At 38.5% G+C, this 26,603-nt stretch overlaps 1 protein-coding gene across 1 annotated transcript in view; it reads left to right on the forward strand.

Annotated features, from left to right (window-relative positions):
- The first annotated feature begins 9,517 nt into the window (after positions 1–9,517).
- LOC114063749 (complement C4-A-like) overlaps positions 9,518–26,603 on the forward strand; it is a 44,146-nt gene continuing 27,060 nt past the window's right edge. The window contains exons 1-12 of the mRNA XM_027896248.1: positions 9,518–9,666; positions 11,919–12,111; positions 13,106–13,286; positions 13,955–14,025; positions 14,300–14,385; positions 15,130–15,212; positions 16,347–16,434; positions 20,992–21,097; positions 21,294–21,417; positions 23,400–23,515; positions 24,251–24,418; positions 25,164–25,361. Of these exons, the coding sequence (XP_027752049.1) occupies positions 9,602–9,666; positions 11,919–12,111; positions 13,106–13,286; positions 13,955–14,025; positions 14,300–14,385; positions 15,130–15,212; positions 16,347–16,434; positions 20,992–21,097; positions 21,294–21,417; positions 23,400–23,515; positions 24,251–24,418; positions 25,164–25,361 (1,479 nt within the window). The 5' untranslated portion in view covers positions 9,518–9,601. The remainder of the gene's footprint in view (positions 9,667–11,918; positions 12,112–13,105; positions 13,287–13,954; positions 14,026–14,299; positions 14,386–15,129; positions 15,213–16,346; positions 16,435–20,991; positions 21,098–21,293; positions 21,418–23,399; positions 23,516–24,250; positions 24,419–25,163; positions 25,362–26,603) is intronic.

A 26,603-nucleotide genomic window follows, 5' to 3' on the forward strand; every position in this document is an offset into this window, starting at 1 on the left:
ACTACCCTTCCAAAAGTGTATCCCAGTATCTTAGTCTTCTCTTATTCCAAATAAAACACTATGGGTGTGAGCCGATTCCTCTGCATAGATTTTCCTAGACATATTTCCTCTCTAGCCATTTAAGGAGTCTCCATAAGTAAAGATAAACTTGGACTTTGGCAAGGCCAGGCTGGTTCTCCAAACTGCAAGGTATGAGAAATGTTTTATTTTCTTTCCTCTAGCACTAGCAAGGAGCACACTTCTTTCTAATCAGCTAGGGCTGTGTTCTGAGGTCCTAGCTTCTTTTCACTGGGGACTCCTGCAGTGGAAAAACAGGATATAGTTCTGTGTTAGGTGATAAAAAAAGGTGAAGAGTAGCCCCAGTGAGCGAGGGCAGGGGAATGTACATAGCCATATAAACGGTGTTTGCTGGTCACCTTGGCAGACAGATATAGAGGCAGTCAGAGTACATCTCTCAGGGCTGCAGAAAAGGGAGGAATGTCTTTTGCTTTATCTCAGTTTGCACGAGGAGTGTTTTCCTAAGCACATAGCTGCATTCTTCTGTACCTACCTTATGCCCATTATCTTGCTTTTATATGGGCTTGGACTGCTCTGTTGTAGTGGATCCTGCCTGTCTGACTCCTTAGAGAGTGCACTTTTAGATATCTGAGTTGCAGATAGGGTTACTTATTCTTTAAGAGCATGGTAAATATAATTAGGCCAGCCCCCACATCAGAAGGGCTATTTGCAGACTGTAAAGAGAAATAAGTAGTAAAATAAATATCCTCAGAAGGATTTTTTTTTTCTCTTTTCTTAGCCTCAAAGATACAAGTTATGACAGAAGCCAAAGACCCTCTCTGCCTATTCCTGTGGGCCAGAAAGGTGTTAGCATTCCTAAACAGCTGATCTTATATCACAATGCCTTAAGGCACTTTAATTCCTACTAGAAGTAGAGTTAGTCCTTTGCCTACTGGGAAATATAGGGAGCTTAAAGATGGTTTAAAATTATCTTTCCCCCTCCCTTCTAGTTATAAGTGGAATTTAGCTGGAACAGAGAATAAGGGCCCCACATTTTCAAGGCATCTGTTTTCCCAGATAAGCTCTTGACTTGCTGGGAGTGGGAAGAGTGTGTTGCAGTAAATCAGAAAGTCCAAAAGGCATGGACTGGGGTCAAACTTCTGACTGCAATAATCACTCCAGAAAGGACTCAAATGAGATAAGCCTTGTTCTTGGCAGTAAACTGTAGTGGTCAACAAAAACCATTAATCTTGCCTTGCAGGGTCTAATGCCATGAGGCTGTTGCAACTGAGCAGGGCAAGGTATTCATGACTGGCTCTGAACTGTGCTTCCAATTGAGAGTGCACTGACTTTGTAAAAACCTACCCTTAAAGTATGGCATGAACAGCACTGCTTTTGCTGGTGCAATTCCTTGCTAAATTATAGATGAGGAAATAGGCTAAAAAGCTGGATAGAAACCTGGACTTGTAGCTAGACAAGATGATTTTGGAGACAGTTGAGTAAAGGCTGTGATGCCAAGAGTTGTGCAGCTCTCAGTATCCCAAAGTGAATCCCACCAGAGGTGTTTCAAAAGATAACATACTTGATTCTGAACTGCCAGCGGGTCATCCCCTGGGACTTGCTTGGCCAGTATTATTCTATTTTTCTCTTTTTTTTCCATACAAGTGTTTAAGCACTTCTAGGAGCAGATCGGGATGGGGTCCCTCCACTCAGATAACCCAAATTGCTTTTTAAAACCCACTAGCTGTATTGAAGGAGTTGGATCCGCAGCTCATGTACGAGCAGCCTGCACTGTGGAGAACCACCTGAGGGCGTGGGAATCCAGAGCTGACTCCCCTTTACTACCAGTACGTGTCTGGAAGGCAGAAGAGGGTCTCAGAAAGCAGAACTGGCAATTTCACAGTTCTCCCTGAAAGCTTACTCCCACAGTGGAGAGCACAGCTGCCCGCTGGATGGCACCAGGGTTCCATACCTCTGTGCACACTCCCCTTCAGCCTCCCTGACTCTGTCCTGTCCATCACTGGGCTAAGTGATGCTTTTCAAACAGACATAGCAAGACTCTGCAAGCAAAATGATAGTGAGAAATTACAGATGTGAAAGCTATGCCTGAAGATGCAAGATGTTGTCACAGCTAATATTTTCAAAGGAGCAAGTGATTTTTATGGTGTGTTACCAAGACGGAATATTCTACATAGCACTTTATATTCCTATCCACACAAGCTACTATTTCAGAATAATCCCACAGAGAATAATCAGAGATGTGGAATGCATTTTTTATAACCATATGATAGAGTGAAAAACTTTTTTTTTTTTTTAAATATGTTGTTCCTAATCTTCCTTTTTGCTGCTTCAAGTTACAGTAACAGCAGTATATAGATGCTGCAGGTTGTGTAGATTCTGGCTGCGAGATTCTATGTCTTAAAGTATATTAACATCCACATATGATGCAGGTCAGAGGCATTGATGCTGCCACAGTGAGATAGCACTCTTTTGCACCTCAGTGGAGAATACATGCAGAAAACTTATAGTGGATATTTATAGAACAATGTATAAGTAAATGCTGTTAGTACTCTTCTCCAGAACCACTGAAGTTGGGCTTGCTGCTAAATGTACGTCTGCAATGTACTTACTGAAGCCAAGAAGCTTTACAAAGTCACCAAAAAGGGGAAGTGTTTTAAAATGTATTGATCCATTACTTTCTGTTGTAATTCATAATGATCTCTCTGATGACTGTTCATTTATTTATTTGTTGTTACTCAGACAGAAGTGTAAAAGCCCATGAAATAGGAGCCAGCCCCAGATCTGAAAAAACTGCTGCTGGTGGAAGCAAGGAATGAGAAAAGCCTGCAGGGCAGAACACAGCAGCCCAGGACTGAGATGCTTGGTAAGGGCCAGCCTTGACAGCCCCATGCTGTGTATAACCTGGAGAAGGAGCATCCTTCACCCTTTAGATGGCAGAGGTCAGTGGGCTCCAGGTGCAGGACTAGATGGTGTCCAAGCCCAGGAAGAGTATTAGCAAGCAGACTGTTAGATCACAGATCTGGGCTTCTATCTGAGGCTTAGAGTGTCATGGGCACTGACATTCAAAACTGCTCCTTATTTCTTCTACCTCACTCATCCAGAGAGTGACACCACAGGCCCACCCAGTGCAGGTAGAAGAAGGAAAACTAAGACTGATGCCCAGATGTGGATGGCACCAGCTACAAAACCTCTCTGACCCCCGATCCTAAAGAGGGGAGAGCAGAGGTACAGCCCCAGGCTTGGCATTTGCAGCAGGCTGGGCTGCTGTCAGAGGTAACAGCAGGATCCTGCTGGGGCCACAAGCTGAACCAGAACAGTTGGGAGGTGTTTTTTGGACAACATCCCGATGTGAATCAAAATCATCTCCCTCATTCCAAAGTCAGGTCAAAATTGAGCATGAATGGTCTGGAAATGTGTCCCACATCATAAAAATGAATATGTCATAGTTTAACCACATCCAACAACTAAGCACCAGACAGCTGCTCACCCATTCCCCCTGTGTCAGGATGAGGGACAAAGTTGGAAGACTAAAAATGAGACAGTGGGAAGAAAAATTCCAAACATTCCATCCTTCCTTCCTCTTTTCCCTGGCTTTATATGCTAGGCATGATGCCATATGGTATGAAGTGCAATATCCCTTTGGTCAGTTGGGGTTAGCTGTCCTGACTGTGTCCTTTCTTACTTCTTGTGCACCCAAAGCTCACTCACTAGCGCGGTGGTGTGAGAACCAGAAAAGGCCTTGGCTCTGTGACAGCACTGCTCAGCAGTAAGTAAAACATCCATGTTATCAGCAGTGTTTTCAGCTCAAATCCAAAACTCAACCGTATATCAGCTGCTCTGAAGAAATTAGCTCTATCCCAGCCAAAACCAGCACAACATGGCAGGACGTGTAGTCACTTATTAGGAAGGGCAGATCCATGTTCCTTCCAAGATGTGTTGACTAAATAAATGAAAATATCCCTTGTGTTCACATTTTGTTATAGTTTCACCTTTTTTTTTTTTTTTCCTGTAGATACAATGTAATGTGAACTGTATATTCTGGGAAGGGTGTGTCTGACCAAAGTACCATCAGCAGGGCTTTGGGGGCATCCAGCTGGTCCCTTTCTGAAAGCACCAATAGTCCCCTCTGCATCTGAGCCACTGAGAGGGTAGCTGAGCTGACTTCCTTTGTGTCATTTTGCTGGAGATTGCTTTCTGTAAAACTGGGTTAGCAAGAGGGAAAATTTCTGCTACATCCTCCGTTTCCTCCTGTATCTGTGCCTGACAGTACAGAGGAACATTATTCATCCAAATGGCTGCCTAAAAAGCTGAGGGTCACAAAGAGTCAGAGGTCTATTGAAGAAAGAAGACAGAAGATCTATTACCTGAATAACTGTCCCACGGAGCTGCTACAAAAGTCATCCAGACTTTACACCTCTGTACCAGGACAGCAGATGCCCTGCCTGCCACACAGGGGGGTTGCTGCAGCTCCTGATACTGAAATATGCTGTCACTGAGCAGCTCCTCTTTCACAATAAAACCAAAACTCTCCTGACACTCATATCCTGTCTCCTTTCCCCTTTCTCTTTGTATTTCATCCTACAACATTAAAGCCAAGGGATTAAAAAAAGTAGGACATGTTGGATCCGCAAGTGGAGCTGACCTCAACTTGCTTGGGTGTGATGGACATGGGAGTTGAGCCTTCTCTAAGCTTCGGAAAGGAGATGCTTTCTGGTGTCTCATGCTCCTCTGAGTTACTGGATGAAATTAATGGTAGGCACGTGGCTAGCTGTAGCTGTACGTGGTATGGGATTTTTTTTCTCCTTTGGTGTGGTTATGAAACATTTTCTAGTATGATTGTGCAATCGTTTGAAACCTTAGAGTGTCTCCCTTTAGCAAGTCAGGATATGCAAGGAATGAGGGTCAGTAAGAGTTATAAATTACATCTCTAAATTTTTCCTGAACAAATACTGGTTTTCCTTGATTTCATTATATGCATCCACAGCCACAGAACTAAATGTGTAACCTTTTTTCTTACTCTTCTCAGCTACTTAAGATTTTAGCTTTTGACACCTATATGTTCAAGATACCTTTTGCTTTTTTTAACATATTCTCACCTTTTGCTCCCATGAAAAGGAGAAGAAAAGAATTCCTTAAATGACGATTGTGTTCATTACAGTCTGGAAGAATGGAGAAGTTGGGAAAGACCAAAATATTTGAAATACATCATTTTTGTAGATAATTTTTATTTGTTACAGTTGGTAACAAGGAAAAGTTAGGATTTCTTTGGGTTTTATCATGAAATTGAAAGAAAAAAAAAAAAAGAAAAGCCACAAAGGTTGGATTTGAGAAAAACGCTGGACAGTGTCAGGATATTTGATTACAACGGCAATAATCCAAATACCCTGTATTATTTAGGCCAAGTTGTTTTATTCCTCATTTCCAGGAGCTCTGTGCTTTCCCTGGGGGTTAGACAATCACTTGCATGCTCAGACATCTCTTCTTCTGGCCATGACCAGTTCAATGGCTTTTTCTCTCAGCAAGGCTCTAGCTGGTATATTTACTAAATTTGACCTATGGTTCTTAAAGGTGCCAAAAGCACTGAGATTTTGAAAAAAAGTAGTTTACTAAAAAAACAGGATGAATTATTGCAGTAGGGTGAAATGTTATGTCAGTAGTATAATGCAATTATTGCTTGACCTAAAAGAATCCCATAGTCTTACATAGGTCAGTTTTGCAATATATTAAATGTCTAGAAGCAGTGCTGGTTTCGTACATCTTTTAACCTTTTTTTATTATTATTATTTTTACGCTATGTTAAGAAAATCACAGAATTTTGCCTACCCATTGGGAGAATGAGGGAGAAATGAGGGAGAAACCTATGAGAAAGAACTGAGGCTGGTTGTTAATGCCCCTGAAATCCAGCCTCCTAAGATAGAGCAGAAAACCCCATAGATATACTGGTTTTCCTCTTTTAAATGGATGATTTTTTTTTCAGGAGATACGCTTAGGAGCACTAAATGCAGAACATTTAAAGAAATTTGGTTTAATGGCAAAAGCAACTACAGCCTAGTTATCTTCTTAATTCATGACCTTGATGAAAGAAAGTATACTTTTAGTCTACAATTTCAATTTACATTGACACTAAAGAGAAGCTGTCCTGCTGTTAAGAGGAACTTTTCAAATTAGACCCACACTTCATGGTCTGCTGTTGAAAAAGGATTTCAAAATCTAATTTTCTGAAATGTCAGAAGTAAAATATTGCCTTTTGTGTTTGTTACAGCTCCCTGTAACTCGGCAAAGAGGTTGTCACCACAGTGCTTATTTGTAAAACGTGCTTTGTGAAGCTGTCCTTTGTACCCTTCTGGCAGGCAGAGGTGAGAGAGTGCAGGCTGAAACTGAAAGAAGAGTTTGGTTTTGTTGGTATTTAGGCTGATTAAGGAGAAAAAGGCTTTGGGAAGCTCTTCAAGGCAAAGAACAAAAACTACTGCTGGTGCTCAAAACACTGTGAAATCCTGCAAAGTTCACATTAAGCTACTGAAAAGGGAGATAGCATATACTCAATATAAAGCAACTCTGTCTCCCCAGTTTCGGGGTTTACCAGTACCTTCTTACAAATACATCAACCCTGGGCTCTGCTTTCCACAATCTGTACTGGACTGTGGGTCAGCTGAAGGATCAATAGGTGAAAAGTGGCTGATGAGTATATAGGAAGGGACTTTGCCTTTAGGAAAAACACAGGCATATGAGTTATTTTAGGGGGAGTTTTCTGTATTCTCACTTTCATATATGTGTTAGAGACCTTTAATCAAGATCGTTTTGGTTTATTTAGTTTCATTTTGTTTCATTAGGTTACATTTTAATGTGCCTTTGGACTGGAATATTTTACATTCTGCTAAAAATTACAATAAGAAGAATCTGTGTTACTAGAAAAGCAGTGCAGTGATCATTTTATACAAGCCCAGAGACAGACCAATCAAGCATAAGGAATTTTAAGATTCATTATATAAATGGTTATGTTTAAGCTTGCTCCTCTGTGATTGTGAGAAACAGTGAGAAATATCCCTATTTCGTTTAAATTACTGGTCTATATTTTGGTTAAAAAAAAAATCTTTATTAAGAGTCAGAACACTTTCTTAAATTCAAATATAAAATATTTATGAAACATATTGCTATGGATAGCTGTTATGTACTCAGATATATTTATTCACTTTAGGAAGCAAAAGTGCAAACCCAATTAAAAACAAGTGAAAGCGAAAAACAGCTTTTACAGGGTACTCTTTAGAGTGTGATCTGTGAAAATGTCTAACTGCGAGTTCATACAAGGCTATTTGTATAGTTGTGCAAACAGACCTCAGACCCTGACAAACAAGACATCCCAGACAATGGAAAGCCTGCCTTTTCCCCTCTGATAAATATCAGCACAGAAAAAGATTTTTGTGTGATCTCACAGTGCAAAAGTACTTTTCTTGTGAGTACGGGAGTAGAAAATCCATGTTGGTTATGTTGCATTCTTCTGCAAATTGTTGACTTTTCATCTGGGAGAACTCCTTGTGTGTTTCTCAAGGAAAGGGCAGACCTTACAGATACTACTTTTTTTCTAATTCTGTATTTTGTCTGGAGAAAAGCAAAGGACCCACCCACCCACTCTTGTCCTGTTTTAGTGACTTGGTGATTGCATCAGCTCCCACCTTGGATGGCAGCAGTGCAAGTTGTAGAAGCAGAACTGTCTCTGAAAATGGCAGGAGCCTTATGCTCCACAGCCACTACTGCTCTTAACTCACTCATTATCTCTACAAGAGTGAGAAGTCCTTATTTTACCAGCTGCAAGTTTAACAAGCCTCTTCTGCTCCCAGTGGAAAGCATGAGCCCTGTTCCCAAGAGGACTTCTTCTTACCCGTGTCTTTGCCCTAAACACAAACCAGCTTTGTGGTGGAAATCTCTGCTCTTCCTCCTCACCTTGATTGGTTTGGGAGGCGAAAAGCCCTGAGGAAAATGATGGGATTTTTGCATGGAAATAAATCAGCAGAGGGAATTATAGGGTAGAGAGGGAGGGCAGAGTGAAAATAACTTTATTTTTAATGGTTCTCAAGTCTGAACTCCTGTAAACATTTTCTGAAGAGCGTGAATTTGGACCCTGAGGATCCACAGGTAAATGTCCTCAACTCCTCCCTTCATCCTGACACCTGAGGTGAGAGTGGAAGCCGGGACAGGAAGGGTGAAGGAAACTGGCTGTCTCTTAGTAAAAAAAAAAATATGCCTAGAGCAGGCAAAACTTAGCTTTTTCTAATGTGAGTTTGAAGTCAGAAACAATCTTGCTGCTACTGCTGCTGGCCGATTCTTTGATCAGCAATGGACAGAGAGTATTTGCCGTCTTTTTTGGTCTCAGAGGGAGCTACCACGCTTGTGGCACACCCACTGTAAAATATTGAGCTGGTTTGCTGACAACTTTTTCTCTTTCCCTACCTCCTTGTCTTGAAAAAAAGGCAAGAAATGTCGCTTAGGCAGGTGGTGGGGTGAGGTGAAGGTCCCTTCATCCTCACAGTACAACATGACTATGGGCAGTGAGCCCTTGCTGTGAGCCTGAATTCACCCTGCAAATACTGGACTGCTGTTTTGAGGCATCCATTGATAATAATTAAAGATAGAAATTTAAATGCAGTGTATTAAAGGGCAGTTTATCATCAGAACCTAGGGGATAGCCATGTGATCGTTTCTGAGACTTGACCTGCCACTAAATCAGATGGGCATTTTTCCATTCTCATGAGTCAACAAAATTATGTTTGGGAGACAACAATCCAGTAAAGGTTTGTAAAAACGAGACCTGATGAAAGTTTAAGTTTGTTCTTTCATTTGCCTTTGATCAAAACTAGTTCTTGTACAAACAATTGTTCCTCAGACAGGTTTTTCTCCTGTTTATCAATATCTTACCTTGTAAGACATTGTGTCTCTCCTACAATCTGAAATGCCATCAGCTGCTGAGTGATCTTATATGTTTATGCTACGATGAGACTAATTACCCTCTGGAAATCCCTCTGTCTTGAGCATGTATGAAAAATGGGCTGAGTAGCTCAGATTGAGATGGTGGGGGAGATTTCCAGCGTAGTTCCTTTGGTGCTGTATAAACCAGAAGGAGCTTTCTCTCACCTCGCTGGACCACAGAAATAGTAATATCTGGGATTAAGTAATGGCATAGAAAAGAGACTTGTCACTTGTGTTTGTCTCCACTTAGAAATGCTTTACAGCCATTCTTTTGGGATGCCTTTTGATTTTCAGATGCCTTTGCAGTATTTGTGAAACTTGTCTTTGCACATGACTTTTAGTCGCTATCATGTGAAAATGTTGAAGCTGGGAAGAGAATAGATGATTAATCAATTGTAAAATTGTGGCTTAGTCCAGAATGTCTGTCCCTGGGGTAGTAATGTGCGCATCACCAGCATGTCCATCATGATTGGTTGCACCATTTTGCAAGTTATTAATAAATAACTAGTATAGGCAATATACTTTGCTGCAATGTGCCATTGGCCCATTTCTTACAGCCTGGACCCAGATTGACAGTAGCTCTTTGATATTTTCTGTTTTGCAGATATTGTAGAGTTTTCCAATGGAAAGGCTGGTATTGTTGATGAGCTTTTGTTTACTGCTGTCCGATACACAGCAAGCACCATCGTAAGTACATTTTGTTACCAATTCTTCAATCCTATCCCTTGGAAAAGAAAGTAGGAAATTATCTCGATAGAGAATCAACAAAGGCAGTTTCTTGGACCACTGAAATTTTGTATAACCTTAAATAGGAAAGAGGTAAAAAGCTTAAAACAGCCCTTTTAAGGCACTTTAAATCAAGAAATGTCCATTCAGTAATGAATAATTAAAAATATTCCACTAAAGCATGTTGTTCATTCTGTTATTGCTGCAAGTTCACCTTTTGTTTATGACATTTCCTGGATTGAAAAATCTTTGGAAACAATATTATCTATACATTGTAGAAAACAAAGATTTCACTTTTGGGAGAGCTTTAGTATTTTTCTATACTTGTCCTCTATTTTAGTGGTGATCTACATATGTTGATACTGGTTCTTCTAGTTGGACAAATTCCTGAGTTTGGGAAATAGGTGTTACTCTTTGAGAAAATCTGTGGAGTATGTTAAAGGTCCTTCAAATTAATCTTTATCTGTAGGGCAGAGGTACAGGAGAAGAGACTCTTCCTTTGTTCCCACGAAGATCAAATGTTTGCAGGAACTTACCATAACCAGAGGAGAGCTTTGATGAGATATTTGGGCTGTCACTTCAAACCTTCTTCCCCTTCCATGTCAGATGACCTTTGAGGTTATCTCTAGCCCCAAATACTTTTTTCCTTTCTGATGATTTTTCATCCAGGTGCAGACTCCTGCCTGCAGCCTGGTGTTGAACTCAAGTGTCCACATCAGCATGAAAACTACAGCCCCACAAAACATTGGTATTGGGGTACCTGTGGGGCATCTTGAGACAGACTTCATCATCAGTAAAGCACAGTCTTTGTCATCTCTGAAAAAAGTCTTAGTGGAGAGGGGGACTGAGAAAGATTTCTTTTCCTGAGGTAGTGGGATGTGGGAAACACAAGGTGCTGAGTTTATCAAGTATATGAAATTGAACATTATATCAGAAAAATATGCTTCAAGACTGAGTCTGGCCTGTGTCTGCTAGCTAAGGTTATGGGCAGTGTTGGCTAGTTACCATACCTCACTGGGATATTACATATGCAAACTTTTAAACAGCCAAAACAACTAACTATACCTCAGGAAGAAAAAAATACCTTGAGTTTTTATAGGCTATGTCAGAGAGCAAGCATTACTCTCTATTTTCCATATGTGAAGCCAGGTCTTGTGTCACCTTTTGCTAGAAGCAACAGACTGTGAGTGAATGAAATTAAATATCAGTTTTATTCCCTGATTGCTATACCCCACGCTTCATTTTATACATTTCAGAAAGAAGAAACATTTTTCTAGAAAAGTAAAAAAGAGAAAGTTCAGCCAACCCATTTTGATAATAGCAAAATCATTTACCTTTCATTTTAGAAGTCTTTTGCAGAATAATAATTTTCCAAAAGCATCTTCCTTGAGCTCAGAACTGTTCCTTGTATATGTGACATTATATGTGAAGAGTCATGACATGGAATTTCATATAGTTCTCTGATTTTTGTGTGTAAAATGTACTGGAAAAAAATGAAAGCAAGAATAATGATCTACATTTTAAAGGTCATGAAATTAATTGCTAAGAAGTACCAGAGCAGAGTTAAGAATAAAGGAAAGTAATAAAGAGAAAAAAAAAAATCCCAACCACTTCAGCCTCCAACTCAGCCCTTCCCAGGGCTGTGGTCTTACCTTCTGTGGTCTCTCATTCCCAGCATTTCACAAACAGAGATATTGCAATGAAGATCAATTACTTGTAACACCATAGATATGGTTAGATAGGAAATTTATTTCTCCTGACATATTAAGGTGTAAATTGTCATAATGTAAGTGCTAATAAATGAAGATACATAACTTTGTAGTATTAAATATGTACTTCTGAATGTGTATTCATTGTCTTTCAATGCACGACCTCATTTTGTTTAAGAAGTTTGAGTTTATAAAACTTTCTGTGAGTTAAACCATGCTATAAATTACATTGGTGGTCCCCGGGACATATTGCAGGTTTTTTTCTCTCCTATGTATAGGGACTGATGTCTTGTAGGACTTAAATGTGATGGTTCAGAATTTGGGGATCAGTCGGAGAGAAACTGTCTACTTTTAACCTCTATTCTGACTAACAAGGGCAATAGATTTGTTGATCCCTGCAAGTCCCAAGTTCAGCTATTCTGTGAGAGTGCTTTTTTCTTTAAAATTTTGCACTGATCGGACAATCATTGAGCATACTGGATAATCTTTTCTCTGTTGTTTTAGGTTTCTTATTACTGCCCCAAATGTGGTACATTTGGGCACACATGAGACAATAACAGTTCAAGTCCACGGAGCACAGAGCCCTGTGCAAGTTACTGTGTACTTCAAAGATGAGCTTAAAAATCAGCTGCTGTCAGACAGGATCATCTTTAACCTTAACCAAAATAATGACTACCAAGAGATGAAAAAAATAATGGTGAGTCTGGCATCATAGTGATGTACATTTTTTAATTTAGTGATAACAAGCACGTAATCTGTACTAGGTTGGAATAGAGACAACACTGATACCTAGAGACACATGACAGAACACCATTACTAGTGACAGCATTACCCTGTTCACCCAACCAGCTAATAAGAGAACGCCTAATGTAATTTCAGTGGTGACTGTGAGTGCACTTTTGTGCCCAAATAACAAGCTCAAGATTTTGTCACATGGTGATAAGTTCAATTTAATTGTTTTATCACTGTTGTTCTGCATCACTTAAACTACGACTGCATTTATATCTTTGTCTTACTACTGGCCATGTTACAAAACAGGAGATACCTTTAAAAATGTGTTGTTTCTCAGACCAAAGCCTGTGTTGCAAACTCTTAAGTGGATTAGTTCTTTACATCCTGAGTTGCATCATTTGCTGCTGGCATGATTCTTTGAAGTCTGGCAGGATTTATTTCAGTGGCACTGGTTTGGGCTAGTTAGCTGGAAAACAGCACACAGCAATATTCAGTTTAGCTCTGGTTGGTTTCCCCCAAAGCTAAGAGCTGAGCTTTCAAATCAAGTTCCTGTTGAGGGTCATGTTTAGAAGCATCATATAAAACTGTATGAAGTAAAGCACCATTCTCACAGACAAGGTTTTAGCATAATAGGGATTACAGGATACGTGGTGACTGGAATTCAACAAGCATGTAGACTGAAGAAAAGTCACCAAGCTTGAGCAATTGCCATCGAACAGAAGAATGTATTTCTATGGTGGAAAATAAAGCATTAGGTAGTATCTAAACTTTAAAAGAAATATTCATCTAGGAAGAAATATATAATCCCCAGTGAGGAAGATTTAATTTAGAATCTTCTGTTGAATGGTGCTAATAGAATTATTTAAGCACTTCAGCTGTTTTGGACCCTCCTCTATGTGGCCCCAGAGTTAAAAGGCTCATCTCTGACTCTGTGGCTTTTTCCCTTTTGTCCTCTTCAGATCAGCCCAGGGACTCTGCAACACAACCTGTTCAAGAAGAGTAATCAGCCATACGTTCTGCTGGTCGCTGAAAGCAGGGAGCTTCCTAAGACAATTCAGAGCACTCGCATCCTCCTGTCCTCCAAGAAAGGCTACATTTTTATTCAAACAGACAAGCCTATATACACACAAAGTTCCAAAGGTTAAGATACAAATTCTGCCTTTTGAATGTTGAATATAGATGTTACACAAGGGCATGATTATAAAAAGTAACAATGACTTGATCCTTCCTGCAGCCAGGACTTCCGCAGGGTCTGCACTGCACACTGTAGCAACGCTTGTGAAAATGCCACTGGAGCCAAAGAGTCATTCTAACGGGAGCCAAACAAAATCTGCTTGTTTTTGTTCAAAAAGCTTAATGACAACATTCCTTTGGCAAATAAATTTGTGAGAAACCTGCAAAAAACCCCAAACTCATATTGGTCCTGCTTGCAACACCAGCAATAAGTATTCTTTTCTCTTTAAGACCACAACTGCCTTGTTACCTATCCATTTCATTAAGTAATAAGAGACAGAAGTAAACAGAGTTCTGGAGTTTGGTTTCAGGCCTCAACTGCAGAAGGAATATATATGTGAGTGAAGCTCCCTGATTAATTTTCAGAATTTGCTTCAAGAGTTTATCTGGTCAGGTAACATGTAAAGCCTGTGGAAGATTTCAATTCTTTTTTGAAATTTCTCAGACTAATTTTCATTAAAAGAAATTCAGTAAATTCTAAATTCAGTAACTCATTTTACAGCTCATAATAATTACTTTCTAGAAGGGACAAAAAAATAAAAAAGTGACTGTGTTTATTCTTCTGTGTTAAACAGTAAAATACAGGATCTTCATTCTGGACAATGCTATGAGGCCAACAGATGACACAGTTACAGTTGCTGTGCTAGTAAGTATGCAAAAACACTGTTGATGAGTTCTTCAACACAGGAACTATGAATAACTTGCGCAAAAGATGCAAGAGCAAAACTATCGCTTTGACTCTAGTTGTTTTTTGTCTGATATTGGGAGTAGGGAGGGAAATGTGACATGTGAATATTAAAGTAGGAAAGTAAGCGAAGCATTTTCTTTTCCATAGGACTAGTACACAAGCTTGAACTTTTGGATGTAAATGTTTTGACACCTGGTGCCTAATTTCATATTTGCTTTCTCTGTCTCAACAGAATTCAAAAGGAATGGTGGTTAGAAAGTCAGACCGGAAAATAAAGGCAGTGTTCAGTGAACACTTCGAAATACCTGATGTTGCTGAGTACGTTACTGCTGTGCCTTGTGCATGAAAGCCTGTAGATTAAGATTTTTAACTACTGAATTGTTAGAAGTACCTTTCGAAATTGTCGCTCTCTCACCATAGGGCAAAGATTAAGCCTATGGTTAATATCTTTTTACCTTTAAGCACCTCATCTTGGAGAAATGAGTCCAGAATTTAATGTTATTATGCTGTAATTAGCAGCATGTTTCCTGACAAGGAAAAATTTAAGAACTGTTTAATTTTTAAAAAATTTTAAAAATTGAAAAAAAAGTTAAAATCTGTTTAAATGTATGGCTTCATTCAAGAGAGCACTTCTGCAAGGGGCTTATTTTGCAAAATGTCATTAACTATATCTTAATTATTAAATATTAATTATTTCAGTCAGGCTTTTACTTAATATTCAGTGTTTTCTTGCATGCTAAGTTGATTCTAATATCACAGTGAAGATAAGCTATAGGAAATATTTGATGAGTTCTCTATTTCAGAGGACTTTTCAAAGGTAATACATGTTACATGTGGTTTGCAGATATGTTATCTTGTACTTCCTTGTACAGTTATTTTGAGTGTTTTCTAGGACATTTGGAAATATGTTGCTGGTTCCTCCTAGCAAGGAGAAATCCATTAATAAATTGGTTTGGGATGAGATAAAAGTAGGGAAAATATTAGTGTTTAGTAATAATTTATATTGGCATTATCAAATATCTGAGGAATCCTAATCCATTTTCTGCTGAATCTGAACTTTAGGCCTGGAACTTGGAAAATCAAAGCCTGGTTTCATCAACATGAAATGTCTAATGTTTCTGCTGAATTTGAAGTTAAAAAATATGGTAAGAGAATATTAAATTTGTATTTTTAATATATGAAGTTACCAATATGTGTTAAAAGATACACTGCAGTGATTAAACCTGGCTCTACTTAGGTACTAAGGACAAATTTCTCAGTGTTTCTGTGCATCATTGCTATCTCTGATGCACAGAAGGAAAACCCTGGTTTTGTATGGCTTCCACTTATATTTTAAAAAAGAAACACCTTTATTTATATACAGATTTAGCAACTTTTTAAACACTTTTTTAACATTTTTCACAAAACATTGTAAGGGCTCTCCTACTGGAGAAGAAAAAAAAAAAAAGAATGAGATGAGCTCCATTTTAAAGTCATTGCAATTCTCCTAAACCTTCCAGTGAAGACTAGGATGGAAAAAAGACCTGCCCATTTTCTCTCAGTAGAATTCAGTCTGGAAGTTTATAACGGTTATTCCTATACTCAAGGAAGCTTTTTTAAAGCAACAGTAAGGGCAATGCGGGAAAAGTAAAAATGGGAAAAATTAACAATTTAGGATTAAAAATTGCTTGATTTATTTATTTGCACTGAAATTATGCCTGCTTGTAAAGTTAGTGTGGGTTTGTTGTTTTGTTGATTTTTTTTTTCTGCAAAGACAAAATAAAACCTTGGGATTGTATGAAAATCTTGCCTTAGCGAATGTAACAGAGTAGCGGAGACTACTACATCCTCCACGAACACCTGCATGCAGAAGCAAATTACCCTGACTATATCTACAGGTGCAAATATTTTGGCTTGATAAGAGCAAATTCAAAGTGACACAGCTGATGCCAGGGATCTCACATCCACACTCAACACATTTCAGAGTGGGTTTAGTTCAGACTCCTTCTAGTCCAGAGCACTCAACGCCCAGTAGCAGTTGGAGTTTATCTTCTTGCCTAATTTCATTGTAAATAAATGAATATTGAATTTTGTGGGCTCAAACACTGCTCCACTATGTGAAGCACAGCAGAATAAGGGAAAACAATCAGAGATTTGCTTCAGTAGTGCACTGCTGATTCAAACTAAAACATCCCCTCAGTGCAGCTGCACCCTCTTGGTGGGTGTTGCCGCATACCAGGAGTTTAAGATATGTTTGAAACTTGTATGTCATGACCTTTCACCTTCTTTTTTTCATGCAGAACTCCCATCTTTTGAAGTCAAACTCATCCCACTTCAGCCATACTACCACATCTGGAATGAAAGCTTTGTGTTTGATATCGAGGCAAAGTAGGTGTGCTCAGAGTCAGGTTGTTTCAGGAGGCAGATAAGTAGATCATGAACTTTGTAGCTTCTTTCTTTTCTTGTCATTAACAGTTAACCCACTTCTGGCTTTACTTGATTCTGACTAATCTTACATACTCTCTGTTTCCACTAATGACTTGAGACATCAGTGTAAAATTCCACCTGGGTTCAAGTCATGGTGATCAAGGTGGAGCAAGATTTACTAAATATTTTATTTTGCTAGTAAAGGTGGTTATTTAGGATTCTCCTCTGTGTTGCTCGATAAGGTTTGAGGCAAACTGATCACCTGGTTTTCTTTATACTTTTCACTTTTTACATTTAAAAATGTTCTAAATAGCACGGATGTGTTATTTAATTCAAGTAGAAATGGATTCAAGTTTGGGTATGGAATTTTTTCAAGGCCCATTGAAGTTTGTAAGTAATAAGCTACTGCTTGTTTGAGAGTAATGAGAGTAATTTTATGCATAAATGTTTCCAGGGGAATAAATACAACTAATCAGAGGAGTTTCCATGACAATCACTAAGTAAGTCAGAGAGTGAAAAGTTAACCCACTAAAATATTTTTAATAACTTTGATGAATCAGACTGAACTGAAATTAAATAAGTATTTGGTGCTCTGTGGCTCTGGTATTTTTGAGCACAAATTGATAGATATTAATTTGCTGCACACTTTCAGTGGCTTATCAACATCTATCAAACCTTCTTGATCATTGAATTTTCAAGTTTCATTGGAGTCAAAATACTAAGAAACTGCCTGTGGAGAGAACGACTAAATCAGAACTAGATACATTTGTTTTCCTTTTTTTCTGAAGAAGAGTAAATTTTTTTAAATGAGAACAGACATGTGGAAGTAGCTGGTCTTCTTTCATAGTTGGGAGAACTATTCAGTTTCAAAGGAGTGAGGAATCTAATTTTTATATCTTTAAAAATCAGAAATTAATATTTAACAATACTATCAAATAGAGGAGGGTTTTAGGGTATTGTCAGACACACTGGATAGTTGATGTGGAAGAATATATCTCTTATAATAACGTACTCTGTATTATCCCCATAATACTGAAATAGTTATTCTGCTTATTTCTCCCTAGATAGACAAAAGCTCAGATTCATTTCCAGGCAGTTTTGATGTGTCAGGGGAGAGCTGAACATGCAGTGTCAGCAAGTAGTGTTAGACTGTCACCAAGAACAACTCCTTAAAACATAATTCAGCACCTCATGGCTTTTGAGGATCATTCACCGCATCCCTTAACATTCTTTACCACAAAAGCGAGAATAGGACCACACACAGTTATTGCAGCTAGTGTTGTTAAATATATTTATTGTTATACAGTGGGCAGATTTTTTGTATGGTAGCCATAACGCAAAATAGTGGAAAGTGAACTGTTTGTATTTTATTACATAGTGATTATTTACTTTTGACCTGTAAAGCTTATTGTATCCATTCACTTTTATTATTTTGACCATTAATGATTTACAATTATTTCTGAATAATATATAAATATACACATTTGACATTGTTGGGAGATACTTCAGCAGAGAAGTTCATTCTTATAACTTACTAACTCTATATATTAACTTGTATAATTTTATAAAGGTATTTCATTAAGTTTCCTAGGCGAAACCTCTTTGAGTATTGTCTTTTAGCAACATATACATAATTTAATAGTATAAGACTATCTTATTGATAAATCACCATTGCATAGTTTATGTCTTTGTAGTTGATGCGAATGGAAGGGACAAGACAGCCATTACAGAAGGGAGGGAAGATCTAAGTATAGAAATTGCTAATGTAATATACAAATAAGCATAAAAAATCCTAGTCTGTACAGCCAAAGCTTGAGCCTTTATTAAGCACTGGCAATAATTAACTGAGTAAGTCATTTGGCTTACAGTAACCTTTAGTTAAATAGGAATTAATTATTAACATTTATCTGGGGCCAAGGAGGCCAATGACATCCTGGCCTGTATCAGCAATAGTGTGGCCAGCAAGACTAGGGCTCAGCACTGGTGAGGTTGCATCTCAAATCCTGTCCTGTGTTCAGTTTTGGGCCCCTCATTACAAGAAGGATGTTGAGGTGCTGGAGCGTGTCTAGAGAAGAGCAGCAAAGCTGTTGAGCTGGGGTTGTTTAGCCTGGATAAAAGGAGGCTCAAGGGAAACCTCATCACTCTCTACAACTACCTGAAAGGAGATTGCAGTGAGGTGTCTCTTCTACCAGGTAACAAGTGACGGAACAAGAAGAAGTGGCCTCAGGTTCCACCAAGGGATGTTTAGGAAAAATTTTAGGAAAAATTTCTTCACTGAAAGGGCTGTCAAGCATTTGAACAGGCTGCTCAGGAAGTGGTAAAGTTACCATCCCTGGAGATATTTAGGAGATGTGGCACTTAGGGACATGGTTTAGTGGTGGACTTGACAGTGCTTAGTTAATAGCCAAATTTTTTCCAACTTTACTGCTTCTATGGTTCTATGTGAGTGCATGTGACTAATGCATCATTATTACTGTGACCATTCATATTTCACCTTGTGTTTGACTCTAGAAAGCCCTCCAAATTAAGAGCAGCAAACAAAAATATTATTTTATTCAAATATTATCCTCATACAGTAGGAACTTTGTCTGCATTTCAACATAATACCAGAGAAATTATTTGAATCACCTGAGCAGTCAATTAAATAGTTCCAGCTGGGTCACAAGCCTTAGAGCTTAGCTACCAGTGGCTCAGCTGCATGGTGAGAGCTTGACCTCATCCATGCAGCACTCCTCAGACAATTTCTGAAACCTTTTTAGGAAGAAGTATGAACCAAGGTCAGCTCAAGGTATTTATGTGACCACCTTGCTGTTTAGTAGAGCGGGAACTGAGCTGGGCTGTGCCAGCTGGCTGCAGTACAACAGCACTGTACTCCTTTTGTTTAATTAACCTGGTCCAAACAGAGCAGAGTTGCTAGTTTTGCTGCATGGACCCTGGCACTGTATCCAAGTGGAAAACTGATCCCCCATTCCCACTACTTCTTGTCTGGGTTTATTTCTAATCTAATTTTATCCCTGACCAGTGTATACCCTATTGGACTTCTGCTCTCCGTCCCTGACTATTCTGGTCCTTCCTTTCCCCAGCACACCTTGAGAGAGCAGACAGAATCCTGAATTCATCTCTTTATGCTTGGTTGAACTCAACTCTTCTAATCTCCTCTTGATCACCTTCAATTCTTTATTTGGTTCTACTGAATAATTACTAGCTTTAATCATGATTCCTTGATACTGTGATATGAAGTGATATCAAATCACTGGCTTTAATTTTAATCCTTTTAAAATGTTCTCTATGCTATTGCAGCACTTATTTTTGAGTTTATAAACTTCATATATATTTCAATACTCATTAACATCATAATTATTTAAGAAGAAAAATTATGGTTTAATAATTGTTTTGTCTATTGGAAAATGTCCTAGTGGTGCTACCTGACTTTCATCAAAATCAACATATGGAATTCTTGATAATTGAACTTATTTCTCTGAACTGACCATGCACGTAATAAAGTTATTTAGTATATTGACTATTGTTTCCCACAGTTATTAGTTCTGGAATTTAATGGAGCTTTCATAAGAACTGCCTCTCAGTTGCTTTTGTTGGTATAAATAAGTCCTGCTGATCAGGTCAATTTGAAAGAGGCTTTGTTTAAACAAAAATAAACCATTACAGAACAGAGATAGAGCAGGATTTCCGCAAGCAAAAGACAACACTATGGCCATGACAAGTCTCATGTAGCACATTAAATGCTGTGCTGCCAGTGGATTCCATCTGCCAGGGTTTCTTTGTATAAGGAGCCAGGTACAACAACAAGCCCTACATGACCCATCCTTTCTCTCCATGACCTACATGGAATGTTCAGTAGTGTTCTGGACAGATACCTATCTCACAAATATTTCACTTACAAGAGAACCTTATGCTATACTGCCTCAATATGTAGAAGAGATGTGGGGCAGAGGGTGTCTGCTGTACCCAATGCATGTATTGAAATATCAGCAGTTAGGATCTGTCTCTGTAGGTCTTCAGAGGGGCCAAATACTTCATATTAGTCTCTGAAATGATTCTCTGGTCCCTTATTTCAAAAGCTTTTCTCATGAGGTGTCTCATCCGAAGGAATTAGCTGTTCATCCAACCTAAATAAATTGGATACCCCCCTACCTCGCTCTGAAGGGGATGAGTCATGTAGGACCTCACTGTACAACTAAAGTTCTCATTAATTCACTAAAAAATAAAAAAAAAGTTTTGTTTACTCTGGTATAAATTTTGTCAGATGTTGTCTCAGCATGTGATTCTGCCAATGTGATTTACTCCATATGTATATCTGCATTTAAAATCACTACTTGGTACACAGGCCTTCATATTTGAGTTACCAGTGAATGGGACTAGTTGTTGTTGTCAAGCTATTAGTTACAGATGGGATGCCTACAAATATTCCAATTTTATTTCAGCATAAAACAATGTCTGATTTATGCTTGCTTTTTATTAAGATAATGATTCACCTCCTCACTTTTCTTCCTTTCAAAGACACTCTTATGGGAAAGAAATTCAAGGTGCTGCATATGTGCGATTTGGCATCATTGATGAAAATGAAAACAAAGTGTTTATTCCAGGTCTGGAGCAACAGCTATCTGTAAGTATTCAGTGGAACTATTCTGATTTATTGTACCTAAGCTGAATATTGTCAGAAATTCTAGAAACTTAGAACCCAGCAATATTATAGTCATGATATAAGCAACAGTTTTTTTATTTCTAATGGCAACAAACCACTAAAGGCTTGTCACTTCCCCTTTTTTTCTTTTTTTTTTTTTTTTTCACTTTCGTTTTAGATTCAAAATGGGAAAGGAAGAGTTACTTTAAGTACACCACTTTTGGAAGAGAAAGTAAGGAAGAGCATTTCCACTCTGGAAGGGTTTCATTTATACGTTGCTGTTACTACTGTAGAAACCGCGAGTGAGTTTTTCTTGGTTTAGCTTTTCATGGTTTAGCTGATACAGTCTGTAATATTTATATTGACCTTTCTCTTCATGTGGGAAATCTTGTACCACTAGATCAATCTTTGCTGCAATGCTTGCTCATGCTGTAGTGCCTGACAGTCTCTTTCATCTGACCCCCTTCTGTACAAAACCTTCATTTTGTATAGTATTCACTTATGTGAACCCAAATATCCTGACCACTTTAAATGCCCTATGTGGTCCTGCGTGGTCTTCCATTGCTGGTCCAAAAGTACTCAGGCCTCATGTAAGTCCTGTCCTATAGGGTCTGTCCCACATGATATAGCCCTGTGAGGATATCTGAGATATCCTAGTCCCTCTGAAGTGGCATCAGACACGTGTGAATGCAAATAAATTGTTCCCCATAAGATCCCATTGATCACTTGCCTTAGCCACATCCATGCCTTACATATATATAAATTTATTTGTTACACTTGATAACTTGCTTTCTACCTCAGCTTGCTAAGCTGTCAGGTTAGAGGTAAGGCATATGTATTAGAGCCAGAGTGCAGTGCAGAAGAGAATCTAATGCTTGTGAGTCCTGTTTGTCCTCTCATGTCCCACAGTTTTATCAGACAGTGGTACTTGGCGTTATGCACAAGCACAATTTAGTCCAAATTGCTTGACCTTGCTGTTCATCTGCCACATGAGCCTGGAGCATGCCTTCCAGAGTTTCTAGTGGCTACTTGCAATTGTTCTCCTAGGGCACAGATAATAACAGAGCAAACTTCTGAAGCTGAATCTGTGACAGAGCTGACCTTTCCAACAGGGGCAAGATTTTTCTTTTTCTTCATAGGGAAATTGATCCCCTTTATTTAAGGTATCTGAAAGTAAAGTATCTAGTCAGAGCTCAGGCATTTCATGCAGTCAGTATAGAGAATGGATGGGTTAAACTGCACTCCAGATGTGGCCGTTGCCAATAGCTGTAGAAGGAGTCTAGGTACTTAGCTTAGAATTACAAGAATTCTATAAATCCCTAGAAATCCTATACATTAAGTAGGATTCATTAAAATCCTAAAATTAAGATGAATTTATTGCAGCTGTGCAGTTCTTTAGTATAACCTACCATAGATGCTAGCATGCACTATTGCCACAACACTTATGGCAAGAGCAAAAGGGGCTGGAAGAACTCCTTTTACTGTACCATCATGATGGGCACAAGATCTCACGGTGAGACATGCTCTCTATCACGCTGTGCACACTGTCCCTTTCTGCCACAGGCAGGCTACCTTCACACATGTGTACTTGCTGAGCTTGGAACTAATTACATGTGGGACGGGGCAAGGGTGGTGGGCTTTACTGACACCTCTCAACCTTGGAGTGTTAGAGTGGAAAATAAGGATATTGAAATATGTTTCTAAATGCATTTGGTTTAAAACAAGTTGTGCAACTAGTTTCTTTAGATATAGTTATTGGTAGTGGTGTAACTAGAAGTTAACTGGTAGAATTACTGTTTTAACTGGTAGATTCTTAGATGGAAAGGAGTTGCTCAAGCTGCAGGTTGCAGAAGATTACATCAGGTAATATTAAGTCTCCTTAGTTGCTGAAAATGAAAAAAAAAATTTTTTTCAGAAAATTAGATATCTAAGGTCCTAACCCCTCTACCAATTCTGAGTGAATTCTATGTTAGACTTTCATGGAGCCGTTCCACAGGAATGGAGCCCCAGCAGCTCAGAAAGGGAGGTGTGTGGCTGCAATGGCTCCTGTGGTAGAGTGCCTTTTGTTTGCAGGTACTTTGTTTTAATTGATGTATTAGAGAGAAATTTTTATTCATCTCCTGCTAAAGACTGAAGCTCTTGTGCAGAGATCATATCTCACTTTCCTTTACATATGTTGCTAAAGATGAAACTAATCTTGGAAACAGAAATGAGGGATGTTGTGGTTATATTGAAGTACGTAGTGATTGCCCTCATAGCAACAGGACCTGTTTGATGTTAACAGGTGGTGAGATGAGGGAAGAGGAACTCAACAATGTGAAGTTTGTGAAATCTCCTTATGCTGTTGATCTGTCTAACACCAAAAAGTATTTTGTGCCTGGAGCCCCCTTCTCTGTTGTGGTATGTAGAATTCAGCCAATTTTATCTGTTTGCCTCCAAAGCACTACATTTGTATCTACCCTTTTTCCTCATCTGATCCAATGGGAGCTCTACAGGACAGAGACCCTTAGGAATAGGTCCAACACAGACATACAGTTTGTGTCTGGTTTGTCTTGTTTCTGCGCACTCAGAGCCTGAGCAGCCAGAAAATGCTGTTTTTCTGCTCTGGAAGTCAATGTGCACTGTTGCTCTACAAGGTTTTATAAAACAGCAGTCTCTTCCTCACTTCCATATCAAAATATTAAAATAATAATATTGTATCAAATTAGTCCCTTGTCAAATTGGAATCCTGAAAACTAAACCAGCATATTTCCTTTTTAAAAAAATGCATTTAAATTTTTACTGTTTTAACCTTAACACCTTCAAGTTTTTCTACAGAGTTACAACAAGTTAAAATTATAAATTTACCTCATAAGAGTTAAAGAAACATATCTCTGGGACCAGCTTAGACCAAGAAGATGCCAAATGAATACCTAAGGCAGATCTTAATCCTTATTCACAGATTTTTACCTTAGTTGGAGTCCAGACTGAGTCGATTTCTACCCCCTTCTCTCAAAGCTCAAATTTTTGAACACTAATGTGTACACTTTTGTATTTCTTCTCAGTTTATAAAAATAACTGCTTCTTATTTGTAAGCCTTTTTTAACCCAGGATTTCCTTTAAGTAACAAAATCTTTTTTTTTTTTTTTCCAATAGGCATCTGTCACTTTGGTTGATGGTTCTCCTGCTGGCTCCCTACCTGTCACTGCTACTGTTACCTTGCCTGGAAAACCCCCAATGAAGAAGACTGCACTCTCTAACAAAGAGGGCCTAATCCCCCTTACGTTCAACATCCCCAGAGATGCCCAAAGGCTTGAAATAACGGTAAAGAAAACCCAAACATCCATGTTTAAAAGTGTATCACTGGGAAGAACTCAGAAGACAATTACAAATGACTGTGAAGATGATCAGTTTTCAGTAAATTAGCACAGAGTGTGGAACATCATTTTTTACATCATCTGTAGAGCTTTTTCCAGATTGTGTAGGATATTTGAAAGAGACCAGGGGCCTGAGGGATCTCACTGACATGAAGGGCACTCTTGTACATCAGAGCCTTGGAGGTACATGCACTGGTTATAGTGGTGCATTTTGTTTGGTGTTTCAATATCCATTTTCCTGGTGTGAAGGACAGAAGTGGGACTGTAAAGATTCACCATGGGAAATGACAGGAAATTGTGAAAAGAAGGTGAAGAAAAAGGTCCTTATCAATGCAGAGAGTACTCTACATCTGCCCGCTCAGGGGGTTCATTTTAGTGCACAATATAAAATGGGGAAAAAAACTTCTCTGAGTACAAAATCACTTTTGAGTGATTTTGGGGCATTGATTCTTATTCAGAAGAGCCAAGAATGAAAAATGCCAGATTAAAATGCAGCAAGAGACAAAATGGGGAGAGAAATTAAAATAATTAAAATCCTGGTTTTTGGTGACAGGTTCTGCTAATGAGGCCTTGGCATTCACCTTACTTCACAGCATTTTCCAAATAATCCTGCAAGATATGAATTAATGGTGACACTATGTACTGTCTCCTGCGGGACACTTGATTCACTGTGTCTTTTTCTTCCCTGACAGGTAAAGGCTGAAGAGGGAAAAGAAAAATTAGAATCACCTGAAGCCAGTATCAGAGCTGAAAGATACCAGTCTGCTTCCCCAAATTACCTCAGCATCAGCATCCCACATGCTGTTGTGGCACCTGGAGATACTTTAAGCATCACTTTGAATGACATTCATCAGTCTGGCAGTGGAAAGATTGACTATTTCTATTATATGGTAAACAGAATATATCATGTCAATAATTTCTACCAGGAATTATACAACCTAGAACATTTATCAGATTATTAATACATGGGGAAACAGAGGGACTCCAACAAAGGGCGAGACAATCAGTGTTCTGGCACATCTGACCCACCAAGACAGGCTGAAGGAACTGGGCTCATTCAGTTTGGTGAAGAGACTCAGAGTGAGTTACTAGCAATCTGAAATTACTTAAAGAGGAATTACAGACATAATGAGAGACAAAATTTCAAATCTTAATGAGAGGCAAATTTTCCTAGGTGGTGCCACACAATATAACAAGGGATCAAGGCTATAAATTATAGGCTGGAAGGTTGATTTTGGAAAAATCTATTCACTAGTGTTGAATGCAATACAAATGATTTGCCAGAGGGTTTAGGGACTTTCCATCCTCAGAAAAATTCAACACACAAATAGAGAAAAACCACATCTGGCCTAAGCTTAGACTGGTGATGTCTCATCTCAGAGCAGGTAGTTGGACTAGAGACCTCAATAAATCCATTCCAGAAACTATTTCTATAATTCTATTATTTTTATATATTTATATATGCTCTGGGGAATGTAATACACATATCTTTGTAATTTTTTCTCCTGAAGAAGGACACATAAGTACAAATTTTAGTCTGTAGTTTCAAATGCAGTCTAAGGCAAATAGATCCATGTGGGGTAATGTTTGTCTGCATAATTATGTGAATATTTTTGAAAGAACTGACAGCTTTGAAAGCTGAAATCCCAGGCAAATAACTTGTATGATATTTATACAAATTTTATCTTAATGCGAATTTCTCTTAATCCAGATCTTGTTCTTTCACACTCCTTCCAATCTTTATTCTTTCCTCATAATATTATTTTTATATGATTCCCATAAACACTTCCTTTCTATTACAGAACTGCCCACGTGGTTGTGGACAGACTACCCCTATACATAAGGTTCTGTCCCTGCAACTAGAAAACTTAGTCCTATTCTGAGGGACCTTGAATATATAAAAAATGTCTTTTATAGTTAACTACTGTTTTGGTGTTGGTTGTTGACAACCCAAGAATATAATTAACATAATGTGATAAGAAAGGAGTTAAATAATGAAAGGTGGGCTGAAGTCAGTTAAAGGCTGTGATATTTTATCCTGAATAGTATTTTTTTGATGAAACCTCCTGTTCTAAACATTTCACACCATCTGAAAGATTCAGGACTGATTACAGATTAAATAAAGCTGATAT

Source organism: Empidonax traillii, unplaced genomic scaffold (assembly GCF_003031625.1).
Source record: "Empidonax traillii isolate 1590-97213 ecotype Southwest subspecies unplaced genomic scaffold, ASM303162v1 scaffold489:size526811, whole genome shotgun sequence".
In the NCBI taxonomy this organism is placed as follows: Eukaryota; Metazoa; Chordata; class Aves; order Passeriformes; family Tyrannidae; genus Empidonax; species Empidonax traillii.